Here is an 18,539-nt window from a genome sequence, read left to right as displayed (position 1 = left end):
GCCTGGTCTACAATATGTGTTGTAAGCTGTAAGCCGTCAAAACTGTCCAATTATAGCCGATTATTTTTGTAATAATCGACTGTGATTCGCCAATTCTTACGGCTTACAAGTTACGACACGTATTGTAGACCAGGCCTTAAGAGCAATACATTTCCCTGCGGGTCTAAGCTGTCACAAATTGAGTTTTTAATTTCAATTCAAATGTCACGTTCTAAGCGTGAGAGATGTGAGTAACTTTGTTTTACCAAAAACATATGTCTTTATTTAGTATATTACATCAAGTTACGCTGTATACTGCATCATTCCATGAAACAAATAGAAGGCAACTAATATCAAGACAGGCGAGATTCTCAAGGTACATTCATACCTCCGTGACTGTCGCTCTAAGGAAGATCAAATGGAAAATAATATCGACAATTTGCCCGAAATTTTAGCCAAATGCAAATCTTTCAGAAACGATTACGTACTTTACATTCAACCTTGTTGCACAAATGACATTGGAAGACTCAGACACAGAAGCGAGACACAATAAAATGACGAACGAATCAAGCTGAATATATTCGTCAATGATAAAAGTATGCTACATGAAATATCGGATAATGTCTCTAGTAATATTGGATCATCTCACCTGCGGCTTATTTACATCGTCAATAAATGGAGATGGAATTGAGAGCTGAGTCCCACCTCTATTTGCGCTCATATCAATATAACTCACATGAGCCTAAGCCGATGCAATAATTATCGTTTCGTGATCTTACACAAACACAAGAGCGTGTACTTTTAAAAATAAAATCCTCTGACTTCGAAATTTACACGACTCAGGCTGGTATCGCGAGTCCTTACTTTATCAGCTATCTCAGAGATCGCCTAGACCTCGTTACCTCGCAGGATCACCATCATAGACGATATTTACAATGCATGTCGCTGGTCATCAACTTCACGTGTCGTCCAATTACTTTAGAAAGATACAAAAGTCGTCCAGGATCTTTTCTTTTCTTCCGGTGTGTCTCGCTGCTCCAGCATGGTTCATCTTATTGCACATATACACGCACGCACACATGTATATATATGCACAATTTACTTGACACTCTTGTTCACAATGATTTTGTCTTGCACACCGTGCAGGAGATTCGTGATCTTGATGGGGGGCGGCGGCGGGTGCACACCCGGATGCTTCTTCCGGTGCAACATCATCGGTGAGCGTTGGGTGAAGCTCTGGCCGCAGATGTCACAGACGTAGGGCCGCTCACCAACGTGGGTCAACAGATGGATTTTCTGCGAGCTCAGGCAACCGAAGGTCTTGCCGCAGACTGCGCAAAGATAGGATTTCTCGCCCGAGTGCGTTCTCAGGTGCTTAGTTAGGCCGTACTTGAACTTAAACTCCATGCCGCACTGCTCGCACACGTATTTCATCTTGTGCAACTCGGCGTGGCTGTCAAGGTTCTTTTGGGTCTTGAAGCGCTTCCGGCAGATCTGGCACTCGAACTCCTTCACCTTGGTCTTGTGTTTGTAGTGCTTATGGAAGTATAGCGAGCTCTTGCTCGGGTAAGACGTGCCGCATATATCGCACACGCATGATTCCGTGTCGTGGTCTTTGATGTGCGTAGTGTAGTCGGACTGTACCTTGAACATCTTGCCACACTGCTCGCAGCGGAAGTTGTAGTCCTCCGTGTGCTTGCGGATGTAGTGTATCTTCAAGTACGGCTTGGTGCGCGCCTTGAAGTCGCAAAGGGTGCACGCGTGCAACTGCGCCGGTTCATCGTGGATTTCCATGTGCCTGGAGAGATACGCACCGGTCTTGAAGCCCTTGAAACAGATCGCGCACTTGTGCGGCCGCGAGTTGCTGTGCTTGAACATGTGACTAGTGAGCTTGCTCTTGCGGTCGAAGTTGATGTAGCAGATCTGGCAGATATGCGACTTCTTCTTCAGGCCACCCGCGTGCTTGCCCGAACGCGTCCTCGCAAGCTCATCCTCGTGTCGTTTCCTGAAGTCCAGCGGTGCATCGTCTAGGTCGTCGAAGTAGTCACTCACAGGCTTGCTCCGTTTTCTAGCCTCGCGCTCGAGGACGCGCCGATTCCCCTTCTGTTTCTTATCGACCTCTCTCGTCGACTTGGTCTTATCGGGGTTATCTTTCTGCGCGCCAGACGATGCTTCTTTCTTCATGAACATGCTCAACGCATTTGGGATGCGATAATAATCATCTTCCAATTTTACTATCAGAAGACTCGTCGACAGTGGGTCTAGTTGGTTGCACCTAGAAAAATTATACAAATTGTCAGTCGGTTTCGTATGACAATGCGGCGCAGAGATATATAGCGGTCGTGCTGGTCGCACGTAAGCATGCATCGATGCGACGTCGACTAAGAGGCTCGATAAACAAGAAGCAAAGCTGAACCCCGCGGGAATAACTCTTCTCCGCTGTTTGACAAACATATCTCCTTAAATAAACGGCCGTCATTGAGATTATGATTTTGTTCTTCAAGCGAAATTCAATAAGTTTTCTTTTCCCTCAACAGGGAATGTGCGCGTCACTTGGTTATAAAAATTATTCTTTACAACATAGAAGAAGGCATCTCAGAGAAGCTCTCTTTTGCACTTCACAGAGATAATAAGATTTGAAAGTAAAATTATATTTCTAATTTGCAACTGGAGTATAAAACGTCGTATGAAATCTTTATTTACTTTTGCGACGAAAGCAACAGTCGAGTATATCACTACTGAGTACACGTTCACTCGTGTGTGATAACTTATTACATTATTTGAACATCATTATCATGAGGCAAAGAACATTTTTATGGCGAAAATGTTTCATGACGCTTCTCGTCGTATTTTTCCGATCATATTCACGCAGTGATCTGCACAAATATAATATCGTAATTTATAATCTGACTTGATAAGACAGAACTTTCCGGATCAATTTAACACATTAAACATATTATTAACTTGCCGTACGTACTGTAACATCAACACGAGACGTATTATCCGCGTCTCTGTATACCACCGTCTAACAACGACACAGTACGACGGGACTGAAAGTCATCAGACGAGGGAAAGATCGTTCACGCTGTCATTCTGAGTTACGAAAGATTCTGCAAAACGTTCTGCACAAGCTGTCTTATCGAGACGGACGCCAACGGTGGCAGGGGCCCGGGGTGGCCCTTTCGATGTCTCATGAGACTAGATCGCTGCGTGAAATCTGCGTCGCAAATGTCGCACTTGTAAGGACGCAGCCCGGCGTGGCTTAATATGTGCGTGCGCAAGGTCATTTTGGCAAACGTCTTGTCGCAGATCTTGCACTTTTCCATATTGTTACGATGCAGTCGCTTGTGACGCGACATCTCCATAAATCCTTTACACTGTTCACCACAATTTTGGCACTCGAAGACTTCCTTGTGCATCAACAGATGATTGTCCAGCTTGGACTGACTCGTGAGCTGCTTACGACAGAGGTGACAGGCGAACTTGTTCGGATCGTGCTTCTGCAGATGCTTTCTCATATGGCACTTGAGGTACTTCACCACTCGGCCGCAGACGTCACAGATATCCCGGTTGGTCGAGTGCGCGTTACTGATGTGCATGAGGATGTCGGACTTGAGTCTGGTCTGTTTGCCGCAGTAATCACAGATGTACTTCTTCTCCGCTGTACTATGCGAGCGGATCTGATGCCGTTGCAGACCCAAACGCCTTCGGAATTTTAATCCGCAGGTGACACACTCATGGACCTCGGTGTGCGTCTTTTTGTGCACCTTCAAATGGTACGGCGTTTTGTACGACTTGGAGCAGAGATTGCACTTGTAAGGACGCTTATGGACTTTCTCTACGTGCTTCTCCAAAAACGCGTTATTCGAGAAGCGCTTGTCGCAAGTTGGACACACTCCGTGCAAATTATCTAATATCCGATCAACATCATCAACTTGCTCACTGTTCTCCTCCTTCGGTTCTTCCAGTTCTTTGCTTGATTCTTGTTCCCTGATAGAATGTTCTGTAAGAAAAGGACCGCTTGACAGATTCGACCGGACTCTTGGCGTACGTAGATTTTTGCAACGCTCGCATGAGCTGTCGGGAATTATTTTTATCATTATTTATATTGTTTCTTTAATTACCTAAAAGCAAAACCGGTTTGGTCCTCTCCGCGATCCTCGAGCCTTTTCGAATGGCATATATTTGTACATCCACTTTTCGATAATTATAATCATCCTGCATACTGGCCGAATACTCTCTGAAACATCCATAAATTTAGTAAGTGATAGAAAAAATAATATCGACAAAGCACCTTACGTATGTAAATCTTACGGATATTGCAATCATTATTTGAAAATATAAGGTATGTAAATATCTCCTTTTGTACTTCCGTTTGAAACATGTCTCAATTAAGTTTTTCTCCGAAAGTTCCTTTAAAAAAATAAACACAAATCAATTCGAAATTTAACACTAAAGTGTCATGAAAATATTTTTCGGTAAATTAGGAGTCCATTATATAAATAAAGGTTTATCTATATGGTTAGATTCTGCTCTCAAAAATATTACAGAATAATTAAAAATTAAAAACATTCTCGAAATTATTATGTTGCAAACTCCAATGCTTAGTAAATCCAATTATGAAATATTGAATTCTTCTTTATACAAAATAACATTTTTATTTAATACTTCCACGGTTAAAGCGCTACATAATGATCAATATTATTAAATTATTATTAATTTGCTATAATATTATTAACTACAATATATATTTACTACAATATTATTAATTTACTAACATATAAAATATTTACTTGCTAATCATGCAATATGAAGCAACACGTTCTTTCGAATATATCGAATGAATATGCAGAAGTGTATCCACAATCATTCGATAAGACCAAATACGAGTGATAATTTTATTAACATGCAATTTTATTTAAATATACTTATACTTGTTGAGTCGTTGTGTATTCTGTTTCCACGTTTCTCATAAGATCTTATCACTTAGTAACGAAATTCACTCAAAACAGATTCTCGGTGAATATTCTGATATTTCATTATTATTTTATATATACCACATACACATACACGTATGCACGTATATCTACATAGTGATATGCATCGACGTAAATTGATACAGAACGTTGCCAAAAATAAATTGATATTTGAAGATAAAATAATAAAGTCCACTTGACAATCTACTGTGAAGTGATTCATGTTAGTCAAATACATGACAATAATTTTTTCCTCACATGTACGATGCAGTCTTAATAAAGATCATTAAAAATTTATCTGTAAAATAATAAAGACAATACAAGATCAATATCCTCGAGATCATAAAGCGTATGAACCTGTTCTCTGAAAAAAAAAAGAACAATCAACATAGCGGATAATAATAATAATAATAATGTATTTTCTAAAAAAAATCTATACGAATGTGTTCCATACTTGTTAGTAGCAATATATACCAAGTACTTCGCACTGAGGAAAGAGGAGAGTCAAAAATTCGGCTTTGCCGAAAAACACACCGTTCCACGCGTGTTCACTTGTGCAACAAGACGTCACTTTGGCAAGGTACTGTCCAAAATGAATCTGCGCACGCAAGTATCAAGTTCTACAGACTCATGCTGACGATCGTGCGTCCACCACCAGACTCTTGTCGCTATCGCTTTGCACCTTTTGCAGGTAACTCCTGGCCAGTTCAGCTATCTGCGGATGCGTCAACTGCATCGGCGGCAACGGTCCCGGGTGGTGTTTCCTGTGCCGCAATAGGCTGGAGCGTTGCGTGAAGTCCTCTTCGCAGATATCACACTTGTATGGTCGTATGCCAGCGTGCGTGAGCACGTGCTGATAGAAATTGCTGACGGACGTGAAAGTTTTCTTGCAGAGGATGCAGGTGGAGATGTTAGCGTGTCCGTGCTTGAAACGCTTGTGACTCAGAAGCTGGCGCGTGCCGATGAACTCCTTGTCGCACTGCTCGCATTTATAGCCCTTTTCGTGTAGCTTCAGGTGGCTGTCCAACCTGTTCTTGTGGAGGAATTTTTTACGGCACAAGTGGCACGAGTAGTCATACTTGATCTCACGGGTGCGTCTCTGATGCCGCCACTCGTGGCCCTTCACGTCCTTGACCGCCTTGCCGCAGAAGCGGCAGATCTGGAGCAGTGACGAGTGCGTTCGCTTCATATGATGCGTGAGGTCGATCTGCAGCTTGTAACTACGGCCGCAGTGTTCGCAGATGTATCGCGACTCGTGGTCGCTGTGGTTGCGTATATAATGCCTCTTCAGGCCGTACATACTCTTGTACTTCACATGACAAATGTCGCACTCGAAGAAATAGTCCGACCGGTGTATTCTCTTATGCTCGTTCAACGCTCTCTGCGTGTAGCACGACCTCTTGCACTTGTCGCATTTGTAAGGCTTACGGTGCACGTATTTGACGTGATTCTCGACTTTCTTTGCGCTATCGAAGCGCTTGTCACAGAACGGACATATGTTTCGTATCCTGTCCAGAGCTTCGTCCACTATGGTATGCTCTTTCCGACTTGGCGGATCCGACTCTTGCTGTGCCGTTGCTGTGCTCGTGTCTACAACGACGGGTGAACTAAGCTGCTCGTATTCCACCGATTCTTCTAACTTCTGCGAGTCTTCTGCGAGTGGATCTGTGATAACTGTTTCCTCCGCGTTTTCACACTGAATTCTGATGGAACTGATGGAACTGATGGAACTGATCTCTGCGATTTTTTTGTTTGCGGGATCATTCCCAAGAATAGATTTCCACGAGTCCAATATTAGTAAATGAACTCTTTTACGCCTTCCTCTCTGCCAGATGATAGGCTTTTTTCTGCAACAGGGATAAGTCGTGTCAGCATAAAATACAGACTTTCATGAGTAAGTTGCAAAAATAGAGGGCCTATGAGAATCAACGCGAGGTTGGAGAGCATGCAGAAATAGTTATTTCAACTATTTCTCAAGTATGAAACAACGATCAAGCGGAGGTAGTTGTTACATGAAAAAAAAAAAAATCATTTTCCGATCCTATACATAATTATAGAAGACAGTCGTACATGTACCCTACAAGATTATCGATATTACCGTTATCGCATTGCGGTGTCACACAGTCGCGTTATCACTATCGCTTTTATTAACTATTAGAAAAATTGTATAAATTCGAAGAAAATTATGTATATCAACACGTTAATTGACGTTGGACAATTTCACTCCCTCTCATCACTGATCAGACACATTCGCACAAACATATACACACGCACACACGTATCCCGAGATAAGTATTTATTGTTATTCGATTGACGCGAGGTTTCTGTATTGAGGTGAATAATAACATTTATTATAACGTAAACTTACTCTAACGTGGAAGATGAATAAAACTGGTCTCTTTCAACAATTGCAATAACTGTTGCGCAACAAATAGATAACATTACGTATAATCTTTATAAAGTTAGAATTACTAGAGGACTAACACATTCTTCGTACTAATTTACTGTGAGAGAACTTCGCAACAACGCCTCTTTGTTTGTTACGTACGTTTTGCTCAGTCACAGGATCAAACAGCAAGGTTCCTTCCAAAGATACAATTCGATATTGCTGGACTATCACACAATCACCACTAGCGAATATAATTATTCCCGTTACGCGCTATGAAACAAATCGGTCTTCTGCATGCAGACACACAGCAGTATGTATCTGTCTTTGAAACGCACAAAATACCAGAAACCGATCGGCATCGGGAATATTTATAATTGACTCTGACTTGTGGAAAGGAAAACGAAAAAAAAAAATAAGAGACATATTGTCTCGCAAACGCGAATTAATTAACGTAAAAGTAAATCAATGTTCTCTTAGCACCCAGGTTGGAACTGTCACTCAGATTACCGGCGAAAGGATGTGTTTCGCGAGCGAACGTTTCCGGAAATATTGTTTCATACTTTACGTCTTCGAATCTCCGACTGCGGGAACACGTTTCGTGTCTTTCAGCTGCCGCTGTCGTTGGCGCGTAAGACCTCGGCTTGAAAGTTGCTGCAAAATATTCTTAGCTAAAACGGCAATAGGCACCTGAGACTTATACACCGGAAGCGGGCCTGGATGGTTTCTTCGATGACGGAAGAGACTCGAGCGCTGAGTGAAGTCCTCGTTGCAGATGTCGCATTTGTACGGTCTGGTGCCGGCATGCGTGAGCACATGTTGGTGGAAGTTTTTGGACATGAACACTTTCTTGCAGATCGGGCAGGTCATTCCTGGTTTATGCTTGCGGTTCTTGTGGTACTGCAACTTACTGGACGAGCTCGCGACCACGTCGCACTCGTCGCATTTATAGCCCTTCTTGTGCAGCAACAAGTGATTGTCGAGACGAGTCTGGTTCTGGAACTTCTTCACGCACAAATGGCACGACAACTGGCCGGTCTTCTCGCCGGCTCGTTTCCTGTGCTTCGACTCATGGCTACATACATCCGTCACGGACTTGCCGCAGTAACGGCATATGTGGATATCGTAGTTATGTCTCCTCTTGATGTGCAGCAGTAGGTCAATTCTCACCTTGAACCCCTGGCCGCAATAGTCGCATATGAACTGGGCGGTCGCGTCGCTGTGTGCGCGCACTTGATGATGCTGCAGCGTGATCTTCCGCTTGTACTTCAAGTGACACACGTCGCACTTGAAGAAGTAGTCGTCACTGTGACTCTTACGGTGCTCCTCCAGGTTCCGCTCGGTGTAGTAAGTCGCGCGGCATTGGTCGCACTTGTACGTCCCTCGCTTGTGGATCGCCGTGATATGTTTCTTGAGACGTTCCAGCCGATCGAAGTGTTTCGAGCAGAACGGACATGTGGTCTGCATCTCAGTGAATGATCGGTCTTCGTCGGTCGATGAGTTCTCAGACGATGACGCTTTTACTGTAGACTTCGTTTCCTCTTCTTCACTCGATGAATCCTCACTTACTTTCTTCTCCTCTTTCTCCTCTTCCTTCTCCTTCTTCTCCTCTTCTTCCTCTTTCTCTTTCTCTTCCTTTTCTATACAAAGCTTCCGTCTTGTGTCCTTTTCCTGTTTCGTTTGTTTGCTCCAACTTACTGGATCATTGTCTCTCCTCTCTCGGTTGATCTCTTGGAAAGTTGACTCTGCGATGATGATGGAATCGTGCGTCACTTCCAGGTATTTTTTACATTTTATACTCCACCAGCCTCGCATCCTGAAACATTCATTAATTGAAATCAGTATAGACAAGCAGAATGACGGTCGCGGTAATCTCTTTCAGAGTTTAGGATTCTCGGTATCTATGAAGAACACTAATGAAAAATCACTCACTCGATCAATCGTTTTTTCTTTCTGCACATTGTAGTTGTATTTAACAAAATGTTACAAGCATTTTTTTTAAGAAGTCAAACAGCAAGACAACCCTCCATCATTCGCACAGACACGCGCATGTTGTAAACACTGACATATTTTTAATACTAATTGCCACATCAAGAGACACTTGTTCAAGATGGAACAATTCCGTCGCAGCCTCCATCGTGTTGTTTCCCATAGTCACCCGGAATTCAGTTTGCCGGCTTCGTCGTGGCGGCGAATTTTAGCTGGCTGAGCAGCAACGGTGACGGCGGCGGGTTACTGCCCGGATGTTTGCGACGATGCGCCATCATGCCGTTGCGTTGCGTGAAGTTCTGGCCACAAATGTCGCAGATGTACGGTTTCTCACCCGTGTGAGTGATTTTGTGCATCCGGAGAGCCGCTGGACTCGCGAAGGCCTTGGCGCACAGCTTGCACTGATAGGGCCGTTCACCGGTGTGTTTGCGATTGTGCAATTTTGAACGTGTTGCTCGTCTTGAATTCTTTGCTGCATTGAAGGTCTGCGAATGTTGGCTCACGTGATTCCGCAGATTGCGCCCCATGGCAAAACTCATGCTGCAGTAGTCACAGCGGTACTGCTTCAGCGTGATCCACTGCTTCACGTCGTGCATCCTACGCTTGTGCGCGACCAAGTACGATCTCTGCGAGTAAGCCTTGCTGCAGTACTCGCAGACGAAAGTCTTGGCGCCCAGATGGTTCGTCCGGTGATCCTTCAGGTCGTAGTTCGACATGAAGTCCTTGTCGCACTGCTCGCAATGGTAGCGAAGGTCCTGCTGGTGCACCCGTCGATAGTGCATTTTCAACGACACTCGATTCTTCGTGGTAAAACTGCACGTCTCGCATACGTACTTCACGCCGTTGTGGAGTTGCATATGAATGGTCACCTCTGACGATCGTTTGAAGCTCTTCTTGCAGACCATGCATTTGTACGGACGTTCGTCGCTATGCTTCACCATGTGCCGCTCGAACTCGCCTTGCCGTGCGAAGAACATCTGGCACATGGAGCACTCGTACTTTATCCATTCTTGCTTCTTCTTATACGGTCTCTTCGTCACATTGACCGACGTGCTCCCAACACTTGTATGACGAGAATTTCGTACTACCAGACGCGACGGATCGGAGGACTTTTCCAACATCGCTTCTTGCTCCTTTTGTTCTCCGACTATGCTCAGAGGGTCCTCCTCCACTATCACGTTGGAATCTACCGCCAATTGTGCGCAATCTTGTTTCGTGTATGTCTCCTCTTCGTGTCCAGCCACGATAGCTCGCTCCATCAATACTTGGACCTCGATGATTCTGTAAGCAGTAACATACATGAGCTTTCAACATGCTATACACTACATCAGTTACATCGACAAGTCGTTGATCGACACCTCCTTTGATGACTGGTTCTGATGACTCTCTTTTCTCGGGAATATAAGTGGTTCATGAAGGGCTAGTCTGACTCGTGGTCGTAGCGGGTGTCGAGGGCAAAGGTGAGGCTTGTTCGCTTCAATAATTCATACTGAGAAATCGGTTTAATCGACAATGTGATGAAATAGACTCCGCCAGTCATACACTCTTTTAATGTACGAATGATTTTATTAAACGTATAATAACGAATATCGTTAATGATAATTAACATAAGCTTGTCAATGCGCTTATTTATCATTCGAACGAGATAGCCTGGAGGGTTGCGTGTGGTCCTTCGTCCGTAGGAAAAAAAAGGGGGAAAAAAAAGAAACAAGGAGGAAAAAAGTACAAGGTAAGAGGTAAGAAGAAACAGAAGAAAAGGAGAAACGGAACATCGTTCAACAATATTGGCATCGTTCGGCTTACAAAAGTCGTCCTTATCTACACTGAAAAAATAGAACAACAATATTCATAACGGAACTCTTTAAGATAATAGTGGTAAAAATTTGCAATTCATGACGAAATGAACAGACAAATCGTACGCACGATCTTTTCGTTCTACATATGCAGCGAACACGCTGCATATCGCTTTTTTTGTTCTTTTTTCTTCCCTTTTCAACGCGAGCGTTATAACCAGTGTACAAAAGATATTCGTAGAGATTTATCGAGAAGTGTCGGACGTCGACGCGATTGATGAATGTTTTACCGCTAGAACCGCTAGAACGAATATCGCGAATCACGGCACCTCGTTAATGTCGCTTCTTGTATGTACGTGTGTGTATGCGTGTATATAATCTATATATTCATATAGATTACATATAATAATAATCTATAATAATTCAAGTTCATCGCTGAGTTCTTCGCTGTCTCACGAGTAGCTTGCCGTTACTTTCTCGAGCAGTAACGAGCCAGTCACACTAAGAACTTGGTCATCATAACTTAATCGGCGCGCGAGAGTCAACGTAGGGTATACTCATGTGGCACACACATTCGCTCGCTCTCCTCTACTCTCCCTCCCCGGCTGCCTTCGAAGCACTTTCGTCGGTCAACAATAAATTTCAATGTTCACGCGCCTCGTCAGCACGATGGGCATATTTCGTCGCCCGTTGTCAAAGGGTCTTTACATGCACGTAGTCTTCTGGTGGGCCGTCAGGTTACCTTGGCAGGAGAAACCACGATGGCAGATCTGGCAGACGTAGGGCCGCTCGCCGGTATGGCCGCGTCTATGGATGGTCAAGGTCGACCTCTGCGAGAACGCCTTCGGACACTGGTCGCACTTGTACGGTTTCTCGCCCGTGTGCACTCGCCTGTGCATTCGCAAGTTCTCCGAGTCGGTAAAACCCTTGCCGCATATGTCGCAAACGTATGGCTTTTCGCCAGTGTGGATTCGTCTGTGCTTCTTCAGGTGCTCAGCGCTACTGAGACTCTTGCCACAGTAATCGCAGAGATAGAGCTTGGTAGGGTTGTGGCTCTCCTTATGGCGGAAAAGAGATCTCTTAGTAGCAAGTACACGGCCACAAATGTCGCAGGCAGTGCTGGTCACCTTGTTGGCCTTGAGCTCCGGATGCATGCGCCTGCAGTGGGCCGAGAGCTGCCTGCGTAGGTAGAAAGCGTTGTTGCAGAGCTGACAGACGAACGGCTTCTCGCCCGAGTGTATGTTGTAATGTTCTTGCAGGTCGAGCTTCTTGCGGAAGCGCTTGTCACACTCGTTGCATTTGAATGGTAGGTCCGCCTTGTCCGCGTGCCGCAGCATGTGAATGCTCAGGGCTGCCACGACGGTGGTCTCGTAGTCGCACTCTTTGCACATGTAGCTCGGGTAGAAGTGCGTTTTCTCGTGCCTGGTGAGGTCGCGAAACAGACGGAATTTCTTCGGGCAGTGTTTGCAAGTGAGGTCGCCCACAGTGTGACGTAACAAGTGCTTCTGATAATTGCTCTTGTGCCGGAACACCTTGTTGCAGGTCTTACACAGAAACTCCAGCTCGGGCTTCTCGTTCTTCACTTTCTTCAGAGCGGATCGGCCTTTGCCGCCCTTGCGGCTGCCTTTGCGTACCGAATGCTTCTTCATGTGCTGACGCAGGCTGACGCCAGTCCTGAAGACCCGGCCACATTGTGCGCATGTGTTCTTTCGCTTATTTTTGTGCTCGATGTCATGATTGTCCAGCAAGGACTGCGAGGCGAAAAAAACGCCGCAGATTTTGCAGTGATACGCCAATGGCAGATCATCGTTGTCGATTATCTCCTCTTCGTTCATCTCCTGCTTTATGTTCTGATCGGTAATCGTGATCGACGTTGTTGTCATCGTTGTTGCTGTCGTCGTCGTCGTCGTCGTCGTCGTCATCGTTGTCGTTGGAGCCGTAGTCATCGACTCATCCGATTTCAGACACTTCAACGGCAAAATTCTCTCCGGTTCGTTGTTCTTCTTTACCAGATCGAGCTTAGCGAACATCGTCATCGGACAAAAGTCTTCGGGAAACGGTAGCGGGTTGTATCTGAAATAGAAAAATTCAGAGGGACATTAGTATCGAGCGTCCTCATCGCTATGTAGCAAAGATCTTTCTTTCATTCCGTCCGTCTAGGTCTCGTGGTTTAGCACATTATTCTACTCCTGCGAGCAAAGTCTTCAGCCGCGAATTTCTAGCGAGTCATTTCTATAGCATCAAATTCGAAAAGTTTAATCAAAATATCGCCATTTATATGGACTTTTTCGACTTTCAAAAGATCGCGCTGGCTGAAAAAACCGTGCGTATATACTTGAAAAATGTATATTTCATGTATATATATATATATATGTGTGTGTGTGTGTGTGTGTATATACTTAAGTGAAGAGAGCCACTTTGGATTAATGCTCTTTGGACTAACGCAAAACTGACGAACATGTGATGATAAAACAGCGGTGAGTGATTTCACGCCATTTCTCTCGTAGTAACACTTTTATTTATCACAATGATACATAATGGGGGAGCAAGTCTCTCAATGACATGAGAGAGTCAATTACCGAGCGCGTGATTCGGCGTACAAAATGAAAGACATTATGCGTATACTCCCGCCGATACTTGTGACAGAGCGTCAAAACGCGATCATAAACGCCGCGATTCTCAAAAGAGAGATCGATGAAGAACGGGTGAGTCCAACCGCGTAACAATACTATAAACAGTATCATTAAAGTACAAAGTGGCAGTATTCGACTATTTGGACGTGATATTCATCAAGTCCGAACTTACATCTCAGCTTATCTTCAATCAATCTGAAAGTGCTCAACATTAAGAGCGTTTAAAGATGAACTTGAAGTGATCTTGAATATAAAATCGGACTACGAATACCACGACCTTGGTCTCGATTCGCCTCACTTTTGACAACTATTCATCCAGTCTCGGGCGATATCTTGAAGACAAGAATGCGTTGCGCGCGCTAGAATGCGACGCGACGTCATGCGATGAAGGAATGTCCCCGGAGTAGTGGGACTACGTCGACTGCACGACCATCACACTGACTACGTGCACCTTATTGTGGGCATTGAGTAGTCCCCTAGATACGAAGGACTTGTTGCAGTAAGTACATTGGTACGGCCGCTGGCCCGTGTGGTAGCGTTTGTGTATAACGAGCGCCGAGTGCTGCGTGAAGGATTTGCCGCAAGTGTCGCAAGTATACGGCTTCTCGCCGGTGTGAGTCCTCTTGTGTACCACCAACGTGGTCTTCTTGCGGAAGGCCTTGCCGCACACATCGCAAACCAGCGACTTCTCGCCGCTATGGAGCCGCAGGTGGTCCTGCAACGAGCCCTTGGACGAGACAGACTTGCCGCACAGTTGGCAGTCATACTTATTCTCGCCGGTGTGCGATTTGACGTGCACCACCAGGGAATTCTTGTAGGCGAACATCTTGCCGCAGAACTCGCACTGGTGCTTCACCGGCTTGAAGTTTGGATCGTGGATCTTAAGATGGCGCGCCAGCGTGTGGTTGTTGGGGAACTGCTTGTCGCAAGCGGTGCACACGTGCTCCTTAGCGCCGTGCTTCACGTTCATATGACCGTGCAGCTCGGCGTTTGTGAAGAAGCCCTTGTTGCAGATCTCACAGTGCCGCGTGTATTTCTCGTAGTGGCGTCTGTGATGAGTGGCCAACTGCGAGGCTTGGACGAACGCGCGACCGCACACGTCGCAGACAAAGTTCCTCTCGTGGGTGTGGATCCTCCGGTGCACCGCCAAGGTATTGGTTCTCTTGAAGGACTTGTTGCAGACGTCGCACTGGTACGGACGCGCGTCGCTGTGCGCGACTAGATGGCCTTCGAAAAGATTCTTCGACCTGAAAAGCTTCATGCACACGTTGCACTTGTAAAGCTGCTTCCTCATGCTCAACGAGCAATTCTGCCGACTGATCTCCGCGTCCGTGAGATTATCCTGCTCCTCGAGTTCCTCCGACATCAGTGAGTCCTCCGCGTTCTCGGCGAGACACTGACGATGCGCTGTATTCGCAGCCTGGTGTTGCATGTGCCGGCATTCCTCATGCTTTACATTCTCCTCGCAAGAATCTACGTTTTCTTCCTTAACGGAAATCGAAACCAACGTGGTATCCATACATTCGCGTATAGAGGGCTTATTTGTTAGAGACGTCTCCGCTGGGTTTTCAATTCTGAAAAAAAACGAGACGATAACTATGCAAATAATATAACATCGACTGACATAGATTTATTCGTTCCTATCACGTATCCTATCACGTAACCTATCACGTTAAGACTTGGGAGATGATTTTATTTACAATTTTATTGGCATGTATTCGTACGTACATTCCTGTTTCTTTTTCTCTGTATAATGTACAAGTCATCAGAGGACTTTTATGTCTCTTTGTTTTTTAAAAAGGGAAACTTACTTGCCATTAATATCGTATTTCGTCTCTTCATACCTTTATTGCTTTCGGTTTTTGATCCTACATACGCGTATCTATACAATACAATTGTTACATACAATTGCGATGTAATTTATCTTTATAACGTCGTACGTTTTTAAATTATAATTGTTTTCTACGATGTAACGTGACAATCAATTTTTCCCTACACGTTCCATGTATTGGAATTGAAGAGAGATTTGTGCAATTATTTCTTTTTATTAACAGTATAAGATTCTCTCTTGGTAAGTTTTATAAATTTAACATGCACTCTTTTTCTCCTCTTTTTTTTCTTCGTAATATCCTTCATCCTAAAGAATCTGTAAATGAAATGAGCGTATATTGCAAAATAATAAAAATATCAAGCATTAAAGCCAATTTCGAAATATAAAATTATGCATACCTTTCGAGAACTTACGGTAAGCCTACTGTAATTTTTGCAATCCTGTTGAGAAATATCCATATCGAGACGGTTGTTCCATTGTTCGTTTGTCGCGCATTACGGATACAAGAGATCCTCACTCTATCGATATATTTAATACATATCATATAAAACAAGTTGATAGACATATGCGAAAATTATTTTTGTCCAATGGCAAATCTACGCAAGGCCATAGCTAACATCTGTTTATTTTGTAACGTGGAGTAAAAAGAATACAACGAAGAATATATAATGAAAAAAGAGCGATGAGAGCTATATATTTCTTTTCGTATGATATTTACAATATTACAGAAATTAAAGATAACATTTATTTGTTTTTATAACTTGATATATATTTATATACATACACGTGAAAGTCGTTCGAATGTAAACATGTCGAAACGAAAAATGTGATTTTTGATGAAATGCGCAGATGAGAATTTCTTCATGCAATTCCATTCCACTTTAATTACAACGATACTATTCAGTATAGTTTCTCATCACTTGAAATATTAAGGATCGCATTCAGACAATATACAAAGAGCGTATATTCTGTTAAATTAAATTTATGCTGCTTATGAACGTTGCTAACATAATGACGATTAGACACTACTGTTCACTAAATATTCTTCTAGAAATCTATCAAACGTTATTTTTATCTGAGATTCCTGTCAAGCGAAAGTTGACACGAAAAAGGTAGCATGCACATTCATCAAGATTGCCTCCATTGTCGCCAATCACGTTTGTTACGACAACCACGGTACAGCGGCGGCTTCTTATCGACTTTCTCGCACGATGAATTCATTTGATAACATTTTCACAATATACAGATTTCACCGGCCTACATCCTGGAATAAATAAATATACTTGCACTTGTTTCAGCGACTGACATAAATCCTCTGACATAAGCATAATCTCAGTTTGACTGTGCTTGCCGCATGGCCGACATACGTCCCACAGAGTAGACATGTCACGACAGTCTGTAAAATAAATCTGAATATTCACACGCGTAACATGTTTCGTTCTGCATCGCTTCATAGTCGCTCGTGCCACTCTCGTGGCACTCCGACACTCTGAGAGATGGCAATTCGTCGCATTTGTATTTCCATCTAGCGAATATGTCTCCAAAAATCGCACGGATGGATTTCGTTTGATAAATAATTACAATGGACAGTATACAATCCATTTGCAGTTGTTATCATAAAAATTGTAAAAATCACCTCTGATTAATACGTAGCGTTTGCACTCGTGGCTTCTTCGACAACGCAATCTCGTCGCCCAGACGACGTACATTTCCAGGGAGATACGAAAGAAATATTCTCGACATGACGTGAATCAGCTTCATTTGCTCTCGTTGTGCGACTTCATGTGCGAATTCAACGAACCCTGCTGCGTGAATCTCTTGTGGCAAACCTTGCATTCGTAGGGCCGCTCGCCGGTATGAGTTCTCAGATGCACAATCAAGTATTTCCGTACGCTGAACGCCTTACCGCACACTTCGCACACATGCGGCTTTTCACCCGAGTGTATGCGCATGTGAATCTGCAGATAAGTCTTGCTGCTGACGGACTTACCGCACACCTCGCACGTGATCTGATTCTCGCCAGTGTGGATTTTGAGGTGCACCTTCAGCGCGGCCTTCCAGTAACTCTCGAAGTTGCAGATAGTACACCTGTGCTTCTCCCTTTCGCCGTGGGATTTCATGTGCATGTTGAGGTAGGCCGCACTTGCATACGGGGTGTTGCAGATCTTGCACACAAATGGCTTCTCACCGGTGTGGGTCAGCAGGTGCCGGTCCAACGTCTGATTCGTGTAGAAGCCCTTACCGCAGATCTCACAGTGCGTCACGTATTCTTGATTGTGCTTCTTCTTGTGTAACCGCAAATCGTAGCCGGAGACCTTCGAGATGCCACATATGTCGCAGGTGAAGCGTTTGTTGTGCTGCTTCAAGTGAGTTTTGAGGAACTCTTTGGTCTTGAAGCACTTGTTACACAGGACACACTGGAACGGTCGCTCCTGCTGGTGCACCTTGATCATATGCTTCTGCAGCTTCTCCTCGTCGGCGAACGCCCTGTCGCACTCGTCACAACGACCTGCGTTGCCCTCATGACTTTGCATGTGCTTGAGAAACAGCTGTTTCTTCAGCATTCGCTTCCCGCAGATGTCGCATTCGTAAACCGTCTTGTGCCTGCGGTTCGAGTCACCCTCGCCGAACTGCTTACCGATATCCGCCTTGTGCGTTTCCAACGCAGTCTCCAGCTTGACGTCCTCCAGCTCAGTCGTGTCCGTCACGATCTCCTGATGATCGATGTCGCGATACTCTTCCGTGACGCACACATCGTCGTCTTGGAATCGCATTAACTCTATACCGCGCAACTCGTCGATCGTTTGCAGCTTCGCGTTTTCTACGATGATCTCGTCGCACCTGCAATAGATAATACTCGTCAACAACGCGTGAGAAAAGCAACACATGAGCGATTACATGTTAAAATAAATAAATACGTCTTCGGCAACAGTTTTCTTCAGTTAACGGACA

General features: G+C 44.4%; 2 protein-coding genes across 18 annotated transcripts in view; both read right to left on the bottom strand.

Moving 5' to 3' along the window:
- The window catches only part of LOC105181216 (zinc finger protein 2-like), a 64,992-nt gene that overhangs the window by 29,705 nt on the left and 16,748 nt on the right, over positions 1-18,539 (bottom strand). Inside the window, exons 5-6 of one of the 17 annotated variants that reach the window (XM_025304645.1) lie at positions 5,638-6,802; positions 2,012-2,254 (exon numbers count right to left, since the gene is read on the bottom strand). The exons of 7 other annotated variants lie outside the window; for them this stretch is intronic. In XM_025304645.1, coding sequence (XP_025160430.1) covers positions 2,198-2,254; positions 5,638-6,802 — 1,222 coding nt within the window. In that variant the 3' untranslated portion in view covers positions 2,012-2,197. Of the gene's footprint in view, positions 1-139; positions 2,255-4,167; positions 4,220-5,637; positions 6,803-7,865; positions 9,158-10,813; positions 13,197-13,763; positions 15,331-16,361; positions 18,429-18,539 lie in introns of those variants that run through there. 9 more of the 17 variants (XM_025304647.1, XM_025304649.1, XR_003113825.1 and 6 more) reach the window with 9 other exon arrangements.
- On the bottom strand, positions 2,640-4,110 carry LOC105181206 (zinc finger protein 317). The gene has a single exon (XM_025304690.1). It carries the CDS (start codon positions 4,077-4,079, stop codon positions 3,078-3,080), a length of 1,002 nt encoding a protein of 333 aa, XP_025160475.1. The 5' UTR covers positions 4,080-4,110; the 3' UTR covers positions 2,640-3,077.

The sequence above is a fragment of the Harpegnathos saltator genome, unplaced genomic scaffold, assembly GCF_003227715.2.
Source record: "Harpegnathos saltator strain DR-91 unplaced genomic scaffold, Hsal_v8.6 scaffold119, whole genome shotgun sequence".
Classification (NCBI taxonomy): domain Eukaryota; kingdom Metazoa; phylum Arthropoda; class Insecta; order Hymenoptera; family Formicidae; genus Harpegnathos; species Harpegnathos saltator.
This window is presented reverse-complemented; position numbering and strand designations above follow the sequence as displayed.